General features: G+C 42.9%; 1 protein-coding gene across 10 annotated transcripts in view; it reads left to right on the forward strand.

Moving 5' to 3' along the window:
* The window catches only part of LOC147011202 (solute carrier family 2, facilitated glucose transporter member 5-like), a 176,360-nt gene that overhangs the window by 42,965 nt on the left and 114,821 nt on the right, over positions 1–18,574 (forward strand). For 6 of the 10 annotated variants that reach the window (XM_085859997.1, XM_085859994.1, XM_085859996.1 and 3 more), the window contains 3 exons: positions 436–537; positions 4,958–5,033; positions 11,535–11,662. In XM_085859997.1, coding sequence (XP_085716123.1) covers positions 436–537; positions 4,958–5,033; positions 11,535–11,662 — 306 coding nt within the window. Of the gene's footprint in view, positions 1–435; positions 538–4,957; positions 5,034–7,359; positions 8,304–11,534; positions 11,663–18,574 lie in introns of those variants that run through there. The other 4 variants (XR_015052470.1, XM_085859998.1, XM_085859995.1 and 1 more) reach the window with 4 other exon arrangements.

Below are 18,574 nucleotides of genomic sequence, written 5' to 3' on the forward strand. Positions count from 1 at the left end.
GGTTATTGCTCTCTCCATAAACCTTGCTCCCCCTATAACCATCTCTCTATTGATTATTTGCCAAGTTACAGTTTCAAAATTATTAATTCAAAAACAGTTTGAATTCACATAATGCCACATAATGTCACCATGGTCATCTTTACTTCCTGAGTTGGACTGACAAACATTTTTCACCACGTCTCTTCTTTTATGTTTTCATGTTTTTCTTCTTCATAATAATCTTATTCAGATATGCTTATTTGGTTTTTTTTTTTCTGTCTTGTTTTGCTTTGTTAGGAATTCCCTTTTGTATTTTGCGAGTCAGCAGTAACATCAGAAAACAATTTTTGCACAATATCCATTTCAACTAAGTCCTTGCGCTTGTTTTATTCATCGTTTGAAACCCGAAACGTCCCAGAAGAGATGATATATTATTTTCCTTGTTCTCTTTCATAGACCCTTTTGATTGAGCGTTTAGGCCGAAAACCTCTACTGATTGGAGGCTACAGCATGATCGCACTGTCATGTGTCATCATCACCATTTCTCTTTCTCTCCAGGTGAGCTCGTGGCAATTACCGTACACATTTTAAACAATTAGTTCTGTAGTTTCTAAAAAGGTAAGATGAAAAGTTTGTATAACTTTTCATTTACCTCACGGAACTATATAACTGTACCGCCAGCATTAAAACTTTCTGTGTGGAGTGAAGAGGCAAATCAAAGCATTACGTTCTAACGTGTGCCAGTGGGTAGACCAGAATTAGTTGAGGGTTGTAATTATTGTGATGCCTGGTGGTGGCTTAACCATTAAGGTGGTTGGTTTAGGATATTCCCATCGTGTGCTGCCTTTTTGGCTGCTGGTTGCATCATTGGTTAGATGCGCAGCTATGCTGCTGATGCAGTACCCCTATTACCAGTACACTGGTGCTCATTTCACCGACCTCGGAAGGATGACAGGCTGTGTCAACCCCCTGGTGAAACGTCCCAGAAGAGATGATATATTATTTTCCTTGTTCTCTTTCACAGACCCTTTTGAACCTAATGCATTTAATTCATAGGAAAATGGAGCTCGAACTCAGGACCCTAGGATCCCAAGCCACCACCCTAACCGCGAAGCCAACACCAGGCTACGGTTTCGGATGTTAGGGCCATGAGTTCAGACCCCAGCTGTGCCAACCCCCTTCACACGGTCCACCATCAACCCCCTTCTGGTGAAACAACCGAAATACAGGATCACTGCTCACCTCCACTCATTTGTTCCTCTTTTTTCCCCACCTGTGGAACAAACTTCCACATTCTCTTCGATCTCATTCTTCCTTCCAGGCTCCACATCTTCAAAACAGTTGTTCACCACTGTCTCAAATCATCCCCAATCCAAAAGCATGATCTTTTAAAAAAACCCCCTCCCACCCCAATCCTCCCTCTTTCCAAATTTTCTGTTTTTCCATCCTAAGAGTTTCCTTCATATCCATCTTGTCCAACCCATGTGTCATTTTCTGTCCCCCACTCCTTCCCACACCCTTTGGTTGTCCAAATCTTCCTCTATCTTGTCCTTCAAATCTGTTATTGGTCTGCCACCCTTCTCTCTTTGCTGTTCCTTTTGTCTTGTTACGTATTGAACTGTTCAGTGTATTAGCTCTTCTACGAGCCTCGACTATGTATATAAAAATAAAAAGTTCTGAATGTACCAACAGCTTTGCCGGGCCGAGTGGTAATGACGCTGCAATGACGTCTCAGAGGTTGTGGGTTATAATTGGACTAAATGCAGGGTTGTACAGCATATAATTTCGATTCTAAGCTTCATCTGGAAATAAAGCTCGTCTGGGGAGAATACTATAGTTGATAAATATTGGATTGTTTGTAAAAATTCAGCTGGCTCATTCATGACCTTCAGGTTCACACTTCTGATGGTACCCTCATAATAACAGCACCGCACACGTGCTCCTTCCTGAGTGAAAAAGCAGTGTTGTTGTAAAATTTGAATTTGCAAATCCATTTCACACCATCACTGAGCTTTAAAAGTCATGTCTTCTTGATATCTTTTTCTTCTTCCATGGCCATTTTCCGTGGAAGTTTCTCGGCCAATTAAGATGGTCCATGTCCAAACCCTCTCTGGTTTTTCAAAGCCCACAACTATTTTTTTTTTATCGCAGGCATTGAAAGCTCACGTTGAGCGTTCCCAATTCACAAATTGCACTCAAACATTATAACACTCGCACGCAATTAATAGTCAGGAACAGTCCAACTAATTATCAACCGATACTCACCAAGTAAAGCAGGAAATGCTGCTGACCAATACTCTACCTGGTACAGTATGTGCTGACCTTAACCATTTCTACAAAAATATATATATTTTTACCATTAATTATATTATCTATCTATAATCCCAGCAGTGTGTGTGTGTGTGTGTGTGTGTGTGTGTGTGTGTGTGTGTGTGTGTGTGTGTGTGTGTGTGTGTGTGTGTGTGTGTGTGTGTGTGTGTGTGTGTGTGTGTGTGTGTGTGTGTGTGTGTGTGTGTGTGTGTGTGTGTGTGTGACCGCTATTTCTCGACAACCACTGGTCCGATCTAATTGAAACTTGCCAGGTATATTGCTGGGGCCCTGTGGATGTGCCTTTTCAAGGTTTGATATTAATCGGACAAGTGCTTTCCAAGTTATGGCCATTTATTTACCAACCAATGACAAGACACTTTGCTGCGTAGGCATGGCCAAAGGGGATGAGAACCTCAGCCGCGTTCCCCATTACGGGTTACAACGTATGGACTTCCAGATTGTGATAAGAATGTATTCCAGTAATTTCTCGATTTCTTATCCGCATTTATAGATAAACACAATGCCCCAATCCAGTCGTCGTTTACGAGAGCGAAGGAACGGCCTGTGTGGTTGTTTGAAAGTTTTTTTTTTTTTGGGTTTTTTGGTTGTTTTTTTTTGGTCATCTCTATCATCTCAGCCGAGATGACCTAATAATAACAGTCTCGAAGTCTGTCCGCGCGTCCGTACGTCCGTCCGTCCACAATCGAACCGAGTGGAGACAAATAACCAATAGTGGAATGGATAGAGGTCGATGAGACATGCACAACGATACAACTTTCAAGGTCGTCCAAGGTCGAGGTCAACGTCACGAGGCTGTCAAAGTTGCAAAAATCGCCGATTTCAAATCGTATCTCCTCCCTCATTTATCAAGAGAGATCAAATGTTATGAGTGATTCAGATACTACGGACTATTATCTAGAACAACACGAGCCATTTTTTTGAAATTTGCTCTCGTTCCGATTTTATAGCCCTTCAAACTTCGTTCTGATTCCCAGTATGGGCCGTTCATAAAGTACGTACAAAAATAAAAGTATGAACTTAAGAACCGGAACTCTCCGAGACAAATATTACATTTGAAGCTTTTGTCAGATTTAACTAAAACAATGGAACACAAGTTTATATGCACACTTACTTTCATTTATGACATTAACATTGTCTTGAATGTCAATTTGTACTTTTATTTTCATAAATGACGTGCTGTGATATTAAAAGAAAAAGGTAAATTACACCGCTAGGGACTGCATTGTCATGGCTTACAAACATTGTTTCATAAGGAACTGCTGGCTTTGCAAGAGATTAGCGATGTATGAGGGGGGTGGGTGGGTGGTCACTAGCCTGCATACAGAGGGGGGTGGGTGGTTTTGAAACCCGGAAGTAGAGCGTACGTACTTTATGAACTGCCCCTATTCCAGTCTGGCACAGAGTTACTTTCAACCTCTGGCAGAGATGACCGGCACTACCCCTGGGGGTATTTTTTTGTTTTGTTTTCTCTTCTCTTCTCTTCTCTTCTCTTCTCTTCTCTTCTCTTCTCTTCTCTTCTCTTCTCTTCTCTTCTCTTCTCTTCTCTTCTCTTCTCTTCTCTTCTCTTCTCTTCTCTTCTCTTCTCTTTGTGTTTTTCCTTGTGATGACATTGCGAAAAGGCCAAATACATTGTCGCTAATTGAATAATTGGCCATTAAAACTAAATTGTGAATAATCGTAATTGCGATATGCGAACTTCTGGGCCACGCACGTACTGGCACGCGAGAGCGAAGGAACCTGTGTGGTTGTTGTTTCTGGCTTGAGGTTTGAAAGTTTTTTGATTTTTTTTTGCACGTACGGCCATGCACGTACGGGCACGTACTAGTCTATCTGTAATTCCAGCAATCTCTGTCTGCGTGTCTGTGTGTCTGTGTGTCTGCGACCGCTGTTTCTCGACAACCACTGGTCCGATCTCATTGAAACTTGCCAGGTATATTTCTGGGGCCCTGCGGATGTGCCTTTTCAAGGTTTGATATTAATCGGACAACTGGTTCCCAAGTTATGGCCATTTATTTACCAAAGCAATGACAGGACAAGGTGCTATGACGTCTCGATTAACTTCACAATTCTTCTTCTTCCTTTTTTTTTTTGCATGTACGGGCCACGCACGTACGGGCACGCATGTACGGGCAAGCGAAAGCGAAGGAACAGCCTGTGTGTTGGTTGTTTCTGGCACGCGGTTTGAAAGTTGTTGTTTTTTTCCACGTACGGCCGCGCACGTACGGGCACCCACATACGGGCCCACACTAGTATTTGACAAAACCAATCAGAAGCCATGTAGAAACAAGAAGAAGAATCCCCCTTGTATTACCGACCGACACTGACTGTGTAAGAAACATTTTGTTTGGGTTAGGGTTTGGGTTCGGGTTTGGGTTTGGGTTCGGGTTTGGGTTCGGGTTAGGGTTCGGATTTGGGTTAGATAGAAAAATAAAAATTTCCATTATCAATATCGATCAGTAAGTGGTGAGAGCCTCTTCTTCTTTCCACCTGACTTGCAATAGTTCTTGTCAAATCAAAGCAAACCGGACGGAGGGTAACCTTTCGACCATTCGGTGAGGCTTGCTGAAGGTGCGTGTCCACTGAAAGCAAGGTTCTGCAAATGTTCTGTTTTAACCATTTATTTGCTTTCTCATCTTCTCTTTTTCAGGAACATGTGTATTGGATGCCCTTCCTCAGTGCATCATGTGTCTTTGCCTGCATCCTTAGCTTTGGCATTGGCCCAGGTGAGGGTGCCATCTGTTGGCTTTTAATTCTCATTTTTACACAACTTGCAGTGCCGTGGCATACTTCCAAGGTTAAGTAAACCGTTCTGGATTTGTCTTTCTTGCTATCGATTGTTCTCCATGTTCTGTTGGTTTATTTTCTTATTCGTATCATGTGGCTATCGCGATGTCTTTGCATGCCTACTTGGTTATTCGATCATGCGCATCCACCTCGGGTCGTTAGGCTTTCCACGTGTTCAACAGGTCTATTTTCTCATTCATTCACTCCTTGCTAAATTGTATTAATTCCTCGTCCCCTTTCATTTGGCTCATATATGTTGTTGTTGTTGTTGGTGTTTTACCCTGCCTCAAAACCTTTCCTTCCTTCTTTCTTCCTTCTCAAAACAACCACAAAATAGTCATTCACAATTACATTCATTCTGATGTCATTCCTCAAGTCATTCAGGCCAAAGCTGTGATTTCCTCATCTCTCCTTTTCTCTCCCTCTCCTTTTTCTCTGTTGGTTTGGTACAAATCCGTTAAATAACATTTTATATTCGTTATTCTTTTTTCTCACCATTGGAAGCAACTTCCTTTGTCGTTTCAATCTCATCTTTCCCTCCAGTGCATCAAGACACCTGTTCACCACAGTTTCAAATCACCCCCATCCATACCCATGTACCCATGATCTTTTATGCCCCTCATTAACGCTCCACAACTTCACCTCTTTTTGTGTTCACAGGCTTTTGGGTTGCCTCCTCACCTCCCCCCCCCCACTGCTCCCTCCCCTTCCTCTTCAACATGTTTTATTTATTTATTTTTGTTCATTTCTGCTTCTTCACCAGTTTGTATCCAGCTTGTTCATTTTGTGTGTCCTTCTCTCCCTCCACTTGCTCTCATTCTTCCCAGTGTCCTCTTTTACTCCAAATCTCCCTCCATTTTATCCCTATACCCTGCTGTTGGTGTGCTCTTTTTTTTGTTTCTGTAAATATTATGGGTTATAGTGGTACTCCATATATGGGGGGAAAAATGGTCACCCATTCAAATGTATACACAATGGTACGCTTATAAACTACTAAAGAATGAGGTCATAAGCATTTAATAGCCATACCTTTTATTCTCGAGCGTTTTCTCGACTATCAAGACTTAAAAAGACGCTAAAATACAAAGTTAAAGTACCGCATCGAGAGAGCGCTAAATTGCCAATTTGTATTTCTCCTTCTTCTTCCCCTCTCAAAACGATGTAAAACTGTAGCCTGACTTACCTCAACAACTGCTGAAGCTACGATGGTGATTCCAACGATAGGAAGTTGCTTTGTCTCTGGGGTATTGCAAGCAACCCAAAATTAGAAAATTGATGAAACATTAATAGTTTTATTACGAAAAGAAATGGAACGTAAATGTGGACTCAAACAAACCAGCCCAGGATCGTGAGCGGGGAAAATGGCCAGTGGACAGAACCATTCCAAAAGTGATACATATCCAAACCATCAACAAAATCAAGTGAAACAAGTATGAAAACAATTTAATAACATCATTGATTTAATCCATCCCAAAATAACAAAATATATAAAGCATTGAAAACAAATCTTCTTCTTTTGGGTGCTCCTGTTAGGGGTCGCCACAGTGGATCATCCGTCTCCATTTCGCTCTGTCCTCCACATCTTCCATTGTCACACAAACCACCCGCATCTCCACCCTCACCACATCCATAAGCCTCCTCTTTGGCCTTCCTCTTCTCCTCCTACCTGGCAGCTCCATCCTCAGCATCCTTCTCCCGATATACCCCACATCCCTTCTGTGCACATGTCCAAACCATATCAATTTTGCCTCTCTCACTTTGTCTCCAAACCGTCCTACCTGCGCTGTCTCTCTAATATACTCATTTCTAATCCTGTCCATCCTCGTCACTCCTATCGAGAATCGCAGCATCTTTAACTTTGTCACCTCCAGCTCTGCCTCTTGTCTTTTTGTCAGTGCCACCGCCTCCAAACCATACAACATAGCTGGTCTCACTACCGTCTTGTATACTTTCCTTTTCACTCTTGCAGATACCCTGCTATCACAAATCAGTCCTGAAACTCTTCTCCACCCACTCCATCCTGCCTGCACTCTCTTCGTCACTTCTCCACCACACACTCCGTTACTTTGGACAGTTGATCCAAAGTATTTAAACCCATCCACCTTCACCACCTCAACTCCTTGCAACCGCACCATTCCGCCACCCTCCCTGTCATTTACGCACATGTACTCCGTCTTACTCTGACTGACTATCATTCCCCTTTTCTCCAGTGTGTACCTCCACCTCTCTAGGCTCACCTCAGCCTGCTCCCAACTCTCATTACAGATCACGATGTCATCCACGAACATCATAGTCCATGGAGACTCATGTCTGATCTCGTCCGTCAACCTGCCTATCACCATTGCAAACAGGAAAGGGCTCAGAGTCGATACTTGATGCAATCTCACCTCGACCTTAAACCGGTCTGTCATTCCGACTGCACACCTCACCGCTGTCACACTGTCCTCATACATATCCTGCACCACCCTCACATACTTCTCTACCACTCCCGACTTCCTCATACGATACCACAACTCCTCTCTTGGCACCCTGTCATAAGCTTTCTCTAAATCCACAACAACACACAATGCAACTCCTTCTTGCCTTCCCTATACTTCTCCATCAACACTCTCAAAGCAAGCATCGTATCTGTCATTGTAGAAGAGAAAAATAATTATATTCATGTACTCTCAATTATAATTGTTGCTGGTGCTTTATAAACTTAATATTTTTGCTATAGTCGAATTGGCTGTCAATTGTGTTTCCCCTTTGTCTGGGTGTTGATGGGGGGAATGTCTTGCTGTGCTTGCAGGGTGGCCTGGTCGATGGCACTGCAACTTTTGCCATGATTATGTCATTCTCTTTCACCCAGTGGACACGTATTGCAGTTTGAGTTATTTTGCCGAATGCTTATAAGACCCATGTACTCACTGCCTTTTATATACACAATTCCTTATATTCATTTCTTTGAAAGACTTGTAACCTATGGTCTTATCCTGTACTCCTTTTGGTTGTCTGCTTTTTAGTATTTTGTCTGATTCTCACCAAGGCCAGCTGAAAGTCACCATGTTCTCTCTTCCTTTGAATCTCCCAGTCCACGAAAGCATATAAATGTCAGAAAATGTAAACTTAGCTTAGTGCACATCATTGGGATGTTTACATCTCAGTACTTTGGACAACATGGTACCATGAAATAAATGTTCTCTGATCAAATGTACTTTTCGTTGTGGACAGTGAATTAATTGTTTCTTACAGATTGAGTAACAGGATTTACACCAGGTCGGTTAATCAGACAAATCAGAAAATTCCACAACAGCACCCTGTCAAAAGCTTTCTCTAAATCCACAACAAACACACAATGTAACTCCTTCTTGCCTTCCCTATACTTCTCCATCAACACTCTCAAAGCAAACATCGCATCTGTCATGCTCTTTCCTGACATAAAACCATATTGCTGCTCACAAATCATCACCTCTCCTATCAACCTAACTTCCACGACTCTTTCCCATAACTTTATGGTGTGGCTTATCAACTTTATACCTCTGTAGTGGCCACAGCTCTGCACATCACCCTTATTCTTAAAAATCGGTGCCAGTACACTTAATCTCCACTCCTCAGGCGTCCTGTCACTTTCCAAGATTTTATTAAACAATCTGGTTAAAAACTCCACTGCCATCTCTCCTAAATATTTCCATGCCTCCACTGGTATATCATCTGGGCCAACTGCCTATCCACTCTTCATCCTCTTCATAGCAGTCCTCACTTCATCCTTACTAGTCCACCGCACTTCCTGATTCACTATCTCCACCTCTTCCAACTCTCTCTCTCTCTCTCTCTCTCTCTCTCTCTCTCTCTCTCTATCTCTATCTCTATCTCTATCTCTATCTCTATCTCTATCTCTATCTCTATCTCTATCTCTATCTCTATCTCTATCTCTATCTCTATCTCTATCTCTATCTCTATCTCTATCTCTATCTCTATCTCTATCTCTATCTCTATCTCTATCTCTCTCTCTTTTTTCTTCATTCATCAGCTCCTCAAAGTACTCCATCCACCTTCTCAACACACTCTCCTCGCTTGTCAGCACATTTCCATCTGCATCCTTTATGACCCTAATCTGCAGCACATCCTTCCCTGCTCAGTCCCTCTGTCTGGCCAATCGGTACAAATCCTTTTCCCCTTCCTTTGTATCCAACTTCTCATACAGCTCGCCATATGCCTTTTCCTTAGCCTTCGCCACCTCTCTCTTCACTTTGCGCCACAACTCCTTGTACCCCTGTCTACTTTCTTCATCTCTCTGGCTATCCCAATTCTTTTTCGCCAACCTCTTCCACCTTATACTTTCCTTTACTTCCTCGTTCCACCACCAAGTCTCCTTATCTTCCTTCCTCTGTCCAGATGCCACACCAAGTGCCTTCCCTCACCACTTCTTATCTGCAGTAGTTGCCCACTCACCCCACACCTCTTTACCACCATCCAACACCTGTCTCACCTCCTCACTGAATTTCACGCATCAGTCTTCCTCCTTCAGCTTCCACCATCTGGTCCTTGGTTCAGCCCTCACTCTCTTCCTCAACCTCACCACCACAATCATCCTACAAAGCACCATCCAATGCTGTCTTGCTTCACTCCCCTGCCACCACCTTTCAGTCTCTAATCTCTTTCAGGTTGCATCTCCTGCTTAAGACGTAGTCCACCTTTGTGCCTCTTTCTCCACTCTTATATGTCACCCTGTTTTCCTCCTTCTTCTTAAAATACGTATTTACCACCGCCATTTCCATTCGTTTTGCAAAATCCACCACCATCTGCTCTTCCACATTCCTTTCGTTGACACCGTACCTACCCATCACCTCCTCATCATCTCTATTCCCTTTACCTACATGCCCATTCAAAATCTGCTCCAATCACCACTCTTTCTTCCTTGGATACACTCTCTACAACTTCATCTAACTCACTCCAGAAATCTTTCTCCTCCATCTCACACCCCACTTGCCGGGCATATGCACTGATGACATTCATCATCACCCCTTCAATTCCCAACTTCACACTCGTCACTCGGTCATGCACTCTCCTCACATCCAATACCCTCTTAACATAATCCTCTTTCAGGATTACCCCGACACCATTTCTCCTCCCATCCACACCATGGTAGAACAGTTTGAAACCACCTCCAATGCTCCTTGCCTTTCACCCCATCCACTTGGTCTCTTGTACACACAGTATGTCCACCTTTCTACTCCCCATCATATCAGCCAACTCTCGCCCTTTGCCAGTCATAGTACCAACATTCAAAGTTCCAACTCTCACCTCCACACTTCTCCCCTTCCTCCTCTCCCACTGCCTCTGGACATGCCTTCCCCCTCTCCTTCTTCTACTTCACCCAGCAGTAACACAGTTTCCACCGGTACCCTGCTGGCCAACAGTACCGGTGGCGGTCGTTGGTAACCCGGACCTCGACCGATCCAGTATGGAAATCCGTTTTTGATCCGCATATTGATTTGCCCAGGTTTTACGCCGGATGCCCTTCCTGACACAACCATCCCCATTTATCCTTGCTTGGGACCGGTGCTGAGAGTGCACTAACTTGTGCAACCACAGAAGCTGGGATAAAGCATTGAAAACAAATAGAATGCTCATAACCCGTGAAAAGCGTCGCTGTCGTGAGCTCGAGGTCATGTGACCACGCCATTTTCATGTAAGCATCACTTGGCTGACTCGCGCCGTGGATCGAGGTGGTTTTGAACACGTCCCAGATTGAAAAAGCCAGATAAATGTTAAAATGACATTTTGTGCGGCAATAAACTGCTCCAATCTGTGACGGGAGGGTTGTAGAAAGACGTTTCACAGGTATTCTTATACGTTGATGAACAGGAACGGTGTCGTTTTACTCTGAAATATCACTGCAGTATCATAGCTTCTCATTTGGCATTCATCAGGTGAACCCTGTTGGTAAATCAAGCTGTTTGTTCGTTGCAAATTGGTTTATCACATTTTTTTTATGTTGGGAGGATGAACAGGGGAGGATTAACAGGGGAGGCTTAACAAGTGCATTTATGTTAACGGCCACCATTAATCCCACCAAGTCTTTCACGAACCGGCTGGTGCTGATGATAACTAGACAGCTTAGAGGCGGTTGTGCGGCGGGACGTCCAGTTTAACGTCAATCCGAGGGAAGGCACACACATTGATTAATCATCTTGCATGTTGTTCCATCACAATCCTGCAACAAAAGTAAAATGTCAAAAGATGTGATGATAATCCATGAGGATTGTGGTGTCGTATTGTGGAATCATTATATGGTGTCATTCCTCCCTGGTTTGGTCGTTTTTTTTTTAGATTTCATCCCTCTGTTTTTACTTTTTTTTAAATGTTTTTTGTTGTTGTTATGAATATTAACAGAGTTCTAATAGAAAAGATCAGATGATTGTCATAATCACAGCTATTGTCGATTTGGTTTTCAGGGTGTATTACGTCAATGCTTCCAGCCGAGTTCTTCACACAGGAGGCTCGGTCTGGGGCCTACACCTTGTATGGCATGAGCAACTGGTCTTTCCGATTCATCATTGGCATGGTGTTCCCCTTCATGGTGGTAAGAAAACCAGTTTAATTACACCAAACATCATGCTTCTACCAAACTCGTTTGGTAATGGGGCTTTTCAGTGTAGATTTTATTTAATTGTTTTGTGATTGCATTTTCAGGTCTCATTTTAGTGCCCGTAACAATTTGCCCTGAAGGATTTTTAGAGTCAACTAGACGACCCGTGAACCCGTTGGGTTCCCGTTGTGACAGCGGTTGATGAAAAAAAAATCATTTTAAGAAAAACAAAAAGATAGCTCCAGCGTACTATACCGCTGAGGTTGTTTTCATTGATCAAATACTCCCAAAGAGTACTTTACTGAATCGGGAATAGATTTTTTAATTTTTTTCGTTGCCCGATTTGAACGAAACTTGATAAGTGGACCACCGCAGGATAATGGTAAGTAAGGTGGGCTGAAAATGTTTGCGCTATTATGTACCGTTTTGGCTGTATTTCGGGAACATATATTCATACATACATACATACATACATATATACAAGATGAGAGTTTTAGTAATATATAGATGACAACACATGGACTTGCATCACATATTGACCATTCATGAGCGAGCTTAGTTTTTATCGACAATTCTGCAGCAGCTTGGTAATTCTGATATAATATCAGGTTCCAGGATCAGAGAGTTGAAATCCTGGACTCAAGCCGGATTTGAACCTGGAACATTTGGAATGTCCACTGCATTATCCTGATAACAGACCACCATCAGACTTGCTTGAGACGCTTGTGACTCGAGGGAAAACGGTGGACAAGCGTGTTGGACAGGCCTCGGAGGCTATCTATCCCACAAGCAGGAGAAAGAGTTGAATTATTTACTTCTGCTATGTAGCAGACAGCTCTGTCTGCTACATAGAGCAGACAGCTCAAATAAAGAAATTTTATCCTTTGAATCCTTTGAACGAGGAAGCTGAAATTTGGGGACAAAAGCGAAGATGTGCTTTGGCAAAAATGGTAATTTAAAAGAAGGATAATGTACCAGGTTGGCCTTTTTGGCATTTCCATCTGAGCATTTATCTCTTTATGTTGGGATCCCCCTTTATATTCTGTTGATTTTCCTTGCCTACTGGCTACTGTTATTGTAATTAATGTGGAAATACTCACGTCTCCTAATGTTCTTGTCCTGCATGTGATTTATGGACAAACTCTTCCATGGGCCTGATAATTAGTATAGTATGACCTCTCGTCATATTTATTTGAGCCATAGCATAGAATCACTTTCGGATGCACGTAAATAAGCCATGCCAGATTTTTATTGTCTTATGGTTGTTGTTTGCTCCAAGTATTGTGAATCGTGTCGGGAATCCGTTCCCATGTCTTCTTGTCCATACTTGACCGCGTTTCATCGATTTAAAGTTTGTGATTTCCGAGGGCTCGAAGCTGTGTGCTTGTGAGTCTTCGGCCTAGCACTTTTTCCCCTTGCTTCTCTCTCTCTTTCTCTTTCCTCCTTTTTTCTGCTCGCCCCACACTCATTCTTCATCATCCTTCTCTCTTTTACAACCTAAAAATGCTCACAAGACAAAAATAATTTTAACCCCTCAACTCGTATGTTTTCATTTTCCCTCTTACTCCTTCCTTGCTCATTCTTTCTCATCCTCCATTTTATGACTCAAAACTAAAATGTTTCTTCTGCTTTTACTATCCTTCTCAAACCCCTCTCTTCCTTACAGCTTATTGCTCTTCTTTCCTCTCCACCCTGTTTGCTTCCTGGATTGCTTGCATCCCCGTGCCCCTACATCTCATTGTATTTTCGAAGCAATGCTTTTCTTAATGCTTTTATCCACCCTTCCATCCATCCCGGTCATGATGTCTGTCTTTGTTTTGCTGAACTTGGGATCTCCAAAAGAAACCCAGTTTGTAGCAAGTCTGATCCTGGGTCCGTTAACCCCTTCATGTATAAGCTCCCCTCCCCCCCACCCCACACATCCTCTCTCCTCACCCAATTTATTCCACCATTTCCCCCCCTCTGGCCCACATCCTGCCACTCTCCCAAGTCTACCCTTCTTCCCTAACAGACTGGGTTGTTCCAATGTCACAGATCTTTTCTTTCAAGTTGCCACTGCTGCTCTGGACATTGTGTGGCTAACAGCATATTATTTCCTCCCAACACCTCTGTGTTTCTGTCTATATTCCCTTTCACCTTGTCAGGCCTGATCCACACTCCAGTGGTTGTGTTCCAGTGTATTTCGAAAACTATCCCATACAATCAATGTTCCAAGCTAACTCCTACCAACCCCGTTAACGTGCAGCCACATAATGCTTGTCTGTTGGTGTACCGTCCAGCTTATGATGAGGACTCCATGTCTCCCCCTATTTCCGATAACTTGAATAAACCTGTGACCATGCATACCAACTGCATGTTTTTCATCCACGGAAATTTCAACAGCCACAATACCAGCTATCTCTGTCGACTCTGCAACAAACCAGCGAGGCATATTGCAGTTGAGGCCTTGTGTCATTCTGTGGGTCTAACCCAATCTGAAACTTTCCAATCCAGACCTTTGCAACTTAGAATTCCTCACTCCTGGACCTGGTAAAGACCAACTTTCCACCCAATCTCTCCTGCTGCTATTCTGCAACCACATAGCTCCTCAGACCCTATTGTTTTTGTATACAGAGTCAAGGCTCGTGGAAGTGCTGGAATACCCAACAGATCCCTGAGATTGTTCCAAATTGTTAAAGTCGAAATCTCCCTGACCATTATCTGGAACTACCATGGTATTGCACAGTCTAACAGTCGTGGGAAGCGGCGAGAAGCTGACATTTCAGGTGTTAACCCTTCATCAGAGCGAAAGAGATATTAACACCTGAAACAAGGATCAACAATGTTCATTTTCCCGTTGACTCCAATGGTTAGTGCCAAAAACGATGGGACCATACCCTCATAAATGTTCTGTTGGTTTTCATACACTGTTCTACCGGATCGCCGATGCAAATCAACACCAGCCTTCACGAGCAAGTTGTTCATCCCTTGAAGTTGATTGGCATGGATTGCAAATTGCACGAATAAAATATTGGTCTTCCATCTCATCTCTGATAATTCCAGCAACACCTCCCCTTGTTGGACTCCCAAAATCCAGACTGACTGCTCACCTCTACTCCAATTGTTCTCTTTTCTCCCTCTTTTGGAGCCACATTCCTGAAACAGAGCAATCCCAAATCTCCCACTCCAGGGCTTCAAGGTGGCAATGCACCACTGACTCCTGTCATCCTCCATCTACTCATGATCTGTTTTTTTTATTCTGTCTACATCCTATGAACCCTCTCTTATCCAAACTCTCTTATCGTGTTTCTCTCTCTCTCTCTCTCTTTTTATTTTTATCTCTTTCTCTTTCTCTTTCTCTTTTTATTTTTATCTCTCTCTCTCTCTCTCTGTCTGTCGTGCTCTCTCTGTCGTGGTCTCTCTCTCTCTCTTGTGCTCTGTCTCTCTTGTGCTCTCTCTCTCTCTCTCTCTCTCTCTCTCTCTTTCTCTTTCTCTTTCTCTTTCTCTTTCTCTTTCTCTTTCTCTTTCTCTTTCTCTTTCTCTTTCTCTTTCTCTTTCTCTTTCTCTTTCTCTTTCTCTTTCTCTTTCTCTTTCTCTATCTGTCTCTATCTTTCTCTTTATCTTTCTCTTTATCTTTCTCTTTATCTTTCTCTTTATCTTTCTCTTTATCTTTCTCTTTATCTTTCTCTTTATCTTTCTCTTTATCTTTCTCTTTATCTTTCTCTTTATCTTTCTCTATCTTTCTCTATCTTTCTCTATCTTTCTCTTTATCTTTCTCTATCTTTCTCTCTCTCTCTCTTTCTCTCTTTCTCACTCTCTCTCGCCCCCCTGCTGGCTGTTGGTACGTTGTGTGGACTGTCATGGCCGCTCCTTGCTTCGTGTCATGAGTACCCCGCCTCTGCTGTGTTGTTTGGTGTTTCCACGTTTCCCATGTGTTCGTTTTCAACTTGTGGACTTTTCCCGTGTTTTTTTTTCCTTCCTGTCTGGAGAAGAAAGAGAGAGAGCCCACGGTCTCGTGTTGAGAAAATCGTAGGCCGAAGGCCTGGCATGGCCGCCGGGGGAGGTTTTTCTCGTTCACTGCGACCATGTTCTTTGTTAATTCTCAACTTTAATCGTTGATTTCTTGGTGTTTATGAAAACGCCTTACTTCTCTCGATAAAGTTTACGAACTTGTTTTCTTGAGTTAGAATGGCGGGTGAACGTTTCCGTGTCGAGATGTTCAAGTCACTAACTCGTAAACACGCTGTTTTTTGCTTCCCTCCCAGTGAGGTGGAACTTAACGATGTGCTTTCCGCCATTGGTAACATCATTGGTTTACATAATATTCGTGCTGCTTCTCGCATGAATAAGAAGTTTGTCGTGTTTGTGTTGGAGGAACACATGGTCGCCACGGGGGTTGAGCATGGCCTGTTCATCGAACCAAACACTTACCTCTCTGTGTTCGCTTTGCAGACCCCAACAGTTAAAGTTAACATTAATAATATTCCACCATTTATAAGGAATCAGGACTAGTGTAACTAGTTAAACAAGTTCGGTAAGGTTGTGTCGAGGATCTCAATGGTGCCGATGCATCATGTTAGCGATAAGTTTAAACACGTCATCTATCTATAATTCCAGCTGTGTGTGTGTGTGTGTGTGTGTGTGTGTGTGTGTGTGTGTGTGTGTGTGTGTGTGTGTGTGTGTGTGTGTGTGTGTGTGTGTGTGTGTGTGTGTGTGTGTGTGTGTGTGTGTGTGTGTGTGTGTGTGTGTGTCTGTGACCGCTGTTTCTCGACAACCGCTGGTCCGATCTAATTGAAACTTGCCAGGTATATTGCTGGGGACTTGAGGATGTGCCCTTTCAAGGTTTGATATTAATCGGACAAGTGCTTCCCAAGTTATGGCCATTTATTTACCAAACCAATGATAATACACGTTGTTGCGTGGGCGTGGCCGATGGGGAAGGAAAGCTCAGCCGCGTTCCCCATTACGGTTTACAACGTACGGACTTCCGGAGAGTGATGACTTCGTGTATTCTAATAATTTCTCGATTTCTTATGCGCATTTATAGATAAACACAATGCCGCAAGCTATGATCGTTTTCATATGAGACGGTGCATAAATTTCGATAACATCAGAGTGCTGATATGTTCCGAACCAGGAAGTAATTTTTTCTCTCTCTTCTCTTCTCTTTTTGTTTTTCCTTGCGAGGACATTGCGAAAAGGCAAAATACGTTGGCGCAAATTGAATAATTGGCCATGAAAACTAAATTGCGAGTCATCGTAACTGTGATATGCGAACTTCCACGCCACCCACGTACGGGACGCAAGAGCGAAGAAACGGCCTGTGTGGTTGTTGTTTGTTGCTCGCGGTTTGAATATTTATTTATTAATTTTTTTTTTTTTTTTTTTTTTACGGGCAGCCGCGTTCCCCATTACGGGTTACAACGTACGGGCTTCCAGAAAATGATGACTTCGTGTATTCTAATAATTTCTCGATTTATGCACATTTATAGATAACCACAATGCCCCAAGTTATGATCGTTTTCATATTAGACGGTGCATACATTTCGGGAACATCAGAGTGCTGGTATGCTCCGAAGCAGGATGTAAAATTTTTTTTGCACGTTTTTTTTTCGTGTATTCTAATAATTTCTCGATTTATGCGCATTTATAGATAAACACAATGCCCCAAGTTATGATCGTTTTCATATTAGACGGTGCATACATTTTGGTAACATCAGAGTGAGCTGGTATGCTCCGAAGCAGGAAGTAAATTATTTTTTGCACGTTTTTTTGTTCTCCTCTTTCCTCTTCTCTTTGTGTTTTTCCTTGCGATAAAAGGCAAAATACGTTGGCGCTAATTGAATAATTGGCCATTAAAACTAAATTGCGAATAATCGTAACTGCGATATGTGAACTTCTGGACAGCGAGGACTTCACTTCCGGATAGTGACGATTACTGTATTCTTTCTCGATTTCTGTACTTTCTCGATTTTCTTAAACCCAATACCCCAATCCAGTCAGTGACGATTACTGTATTCTTTCTCGATTTTTTTTCTTGATTTATCGACTTACTGTATTCTTTCTTTCTCGATTTCTGTACTTTCTTAAACACAATGCCCCAATCCAGTCGTCGTTTACGAGAGCGAAGGAACGGCCTGTGTAGTTGTTTCTGTGGTTTGAAAGTTTTTTTGTTTTGTTTTGTTTTGTTTGCACCTACGGGCATGCATTTCATGTCCTTTAAAAGAGTGGTTTACATGATACTACCTGAAAATGGAAAAACGCTGAATGTTGTACTCAGTGTAAAAATCGACGGGTTTGAATATAAAATGTATGCCTCCTCAGAGGTTATGACGTGTTTTGGGTGTGGAGCTTACGGGTATGTGAAGAGTGTTTGTCCCAATGCGATTACACCACAAGAAAGTGAAGGTGCGGTGAGGAACGATTCTTCCTCACCACAAACGAATGGGGGGGAAGGTGAATCGGGAGCCTAGCCCGCCCCCCCCCCACCGGCTGAGGTGTACGACGAATTGGACTCGTACACCCCGACCGGCATTGGAGAGAGGGTGTGTAATCGTGACGTAATTAACCCCCCCCCCTCACCAAACGAGGAAGTGAAAGTGGTTGCTTCCTCTCCTTTACCATCCACTGTACAGGACAGTGTGGACGATATGGAGGTATCCGTTACGGATACCGGAAAAAAGGCCAAAAACGGACAAATGTTGATGCCTTTCATGCTAAGGAGCAGAATAAGGTCCAGATCATGTCAGGCTCGGTGGACCTCCAAGGTACGTCTCGTATTGGAAACCCCTTGGTGGTACCGGAGTCGTGTGCGGATGTGGAAACTTCGCTTGTTCCACTGGCCGACTCTGAGTGGGACACAGAGAACAGTGAAGTATCTTAGGATGTTTTAAGTGTTTGTCCTGTTCGCCAAACTTGTTCAGACGA

Source organism: Eptatretus burgeri, chromosome 16 (genome assembly GCF_056783735.1).
Source record: "Eptatretus burgeri isolate ZD-2024b chromosome 16, Ebu_testis_v1, whole genome shotgun sequence".
Taxonomy (NCBI): Eukaryota; Metazoa; Chordata; class Myxini; order Myxiniformes; family Myxinidae; genus Eptatretus; species Eptatretus burgeri.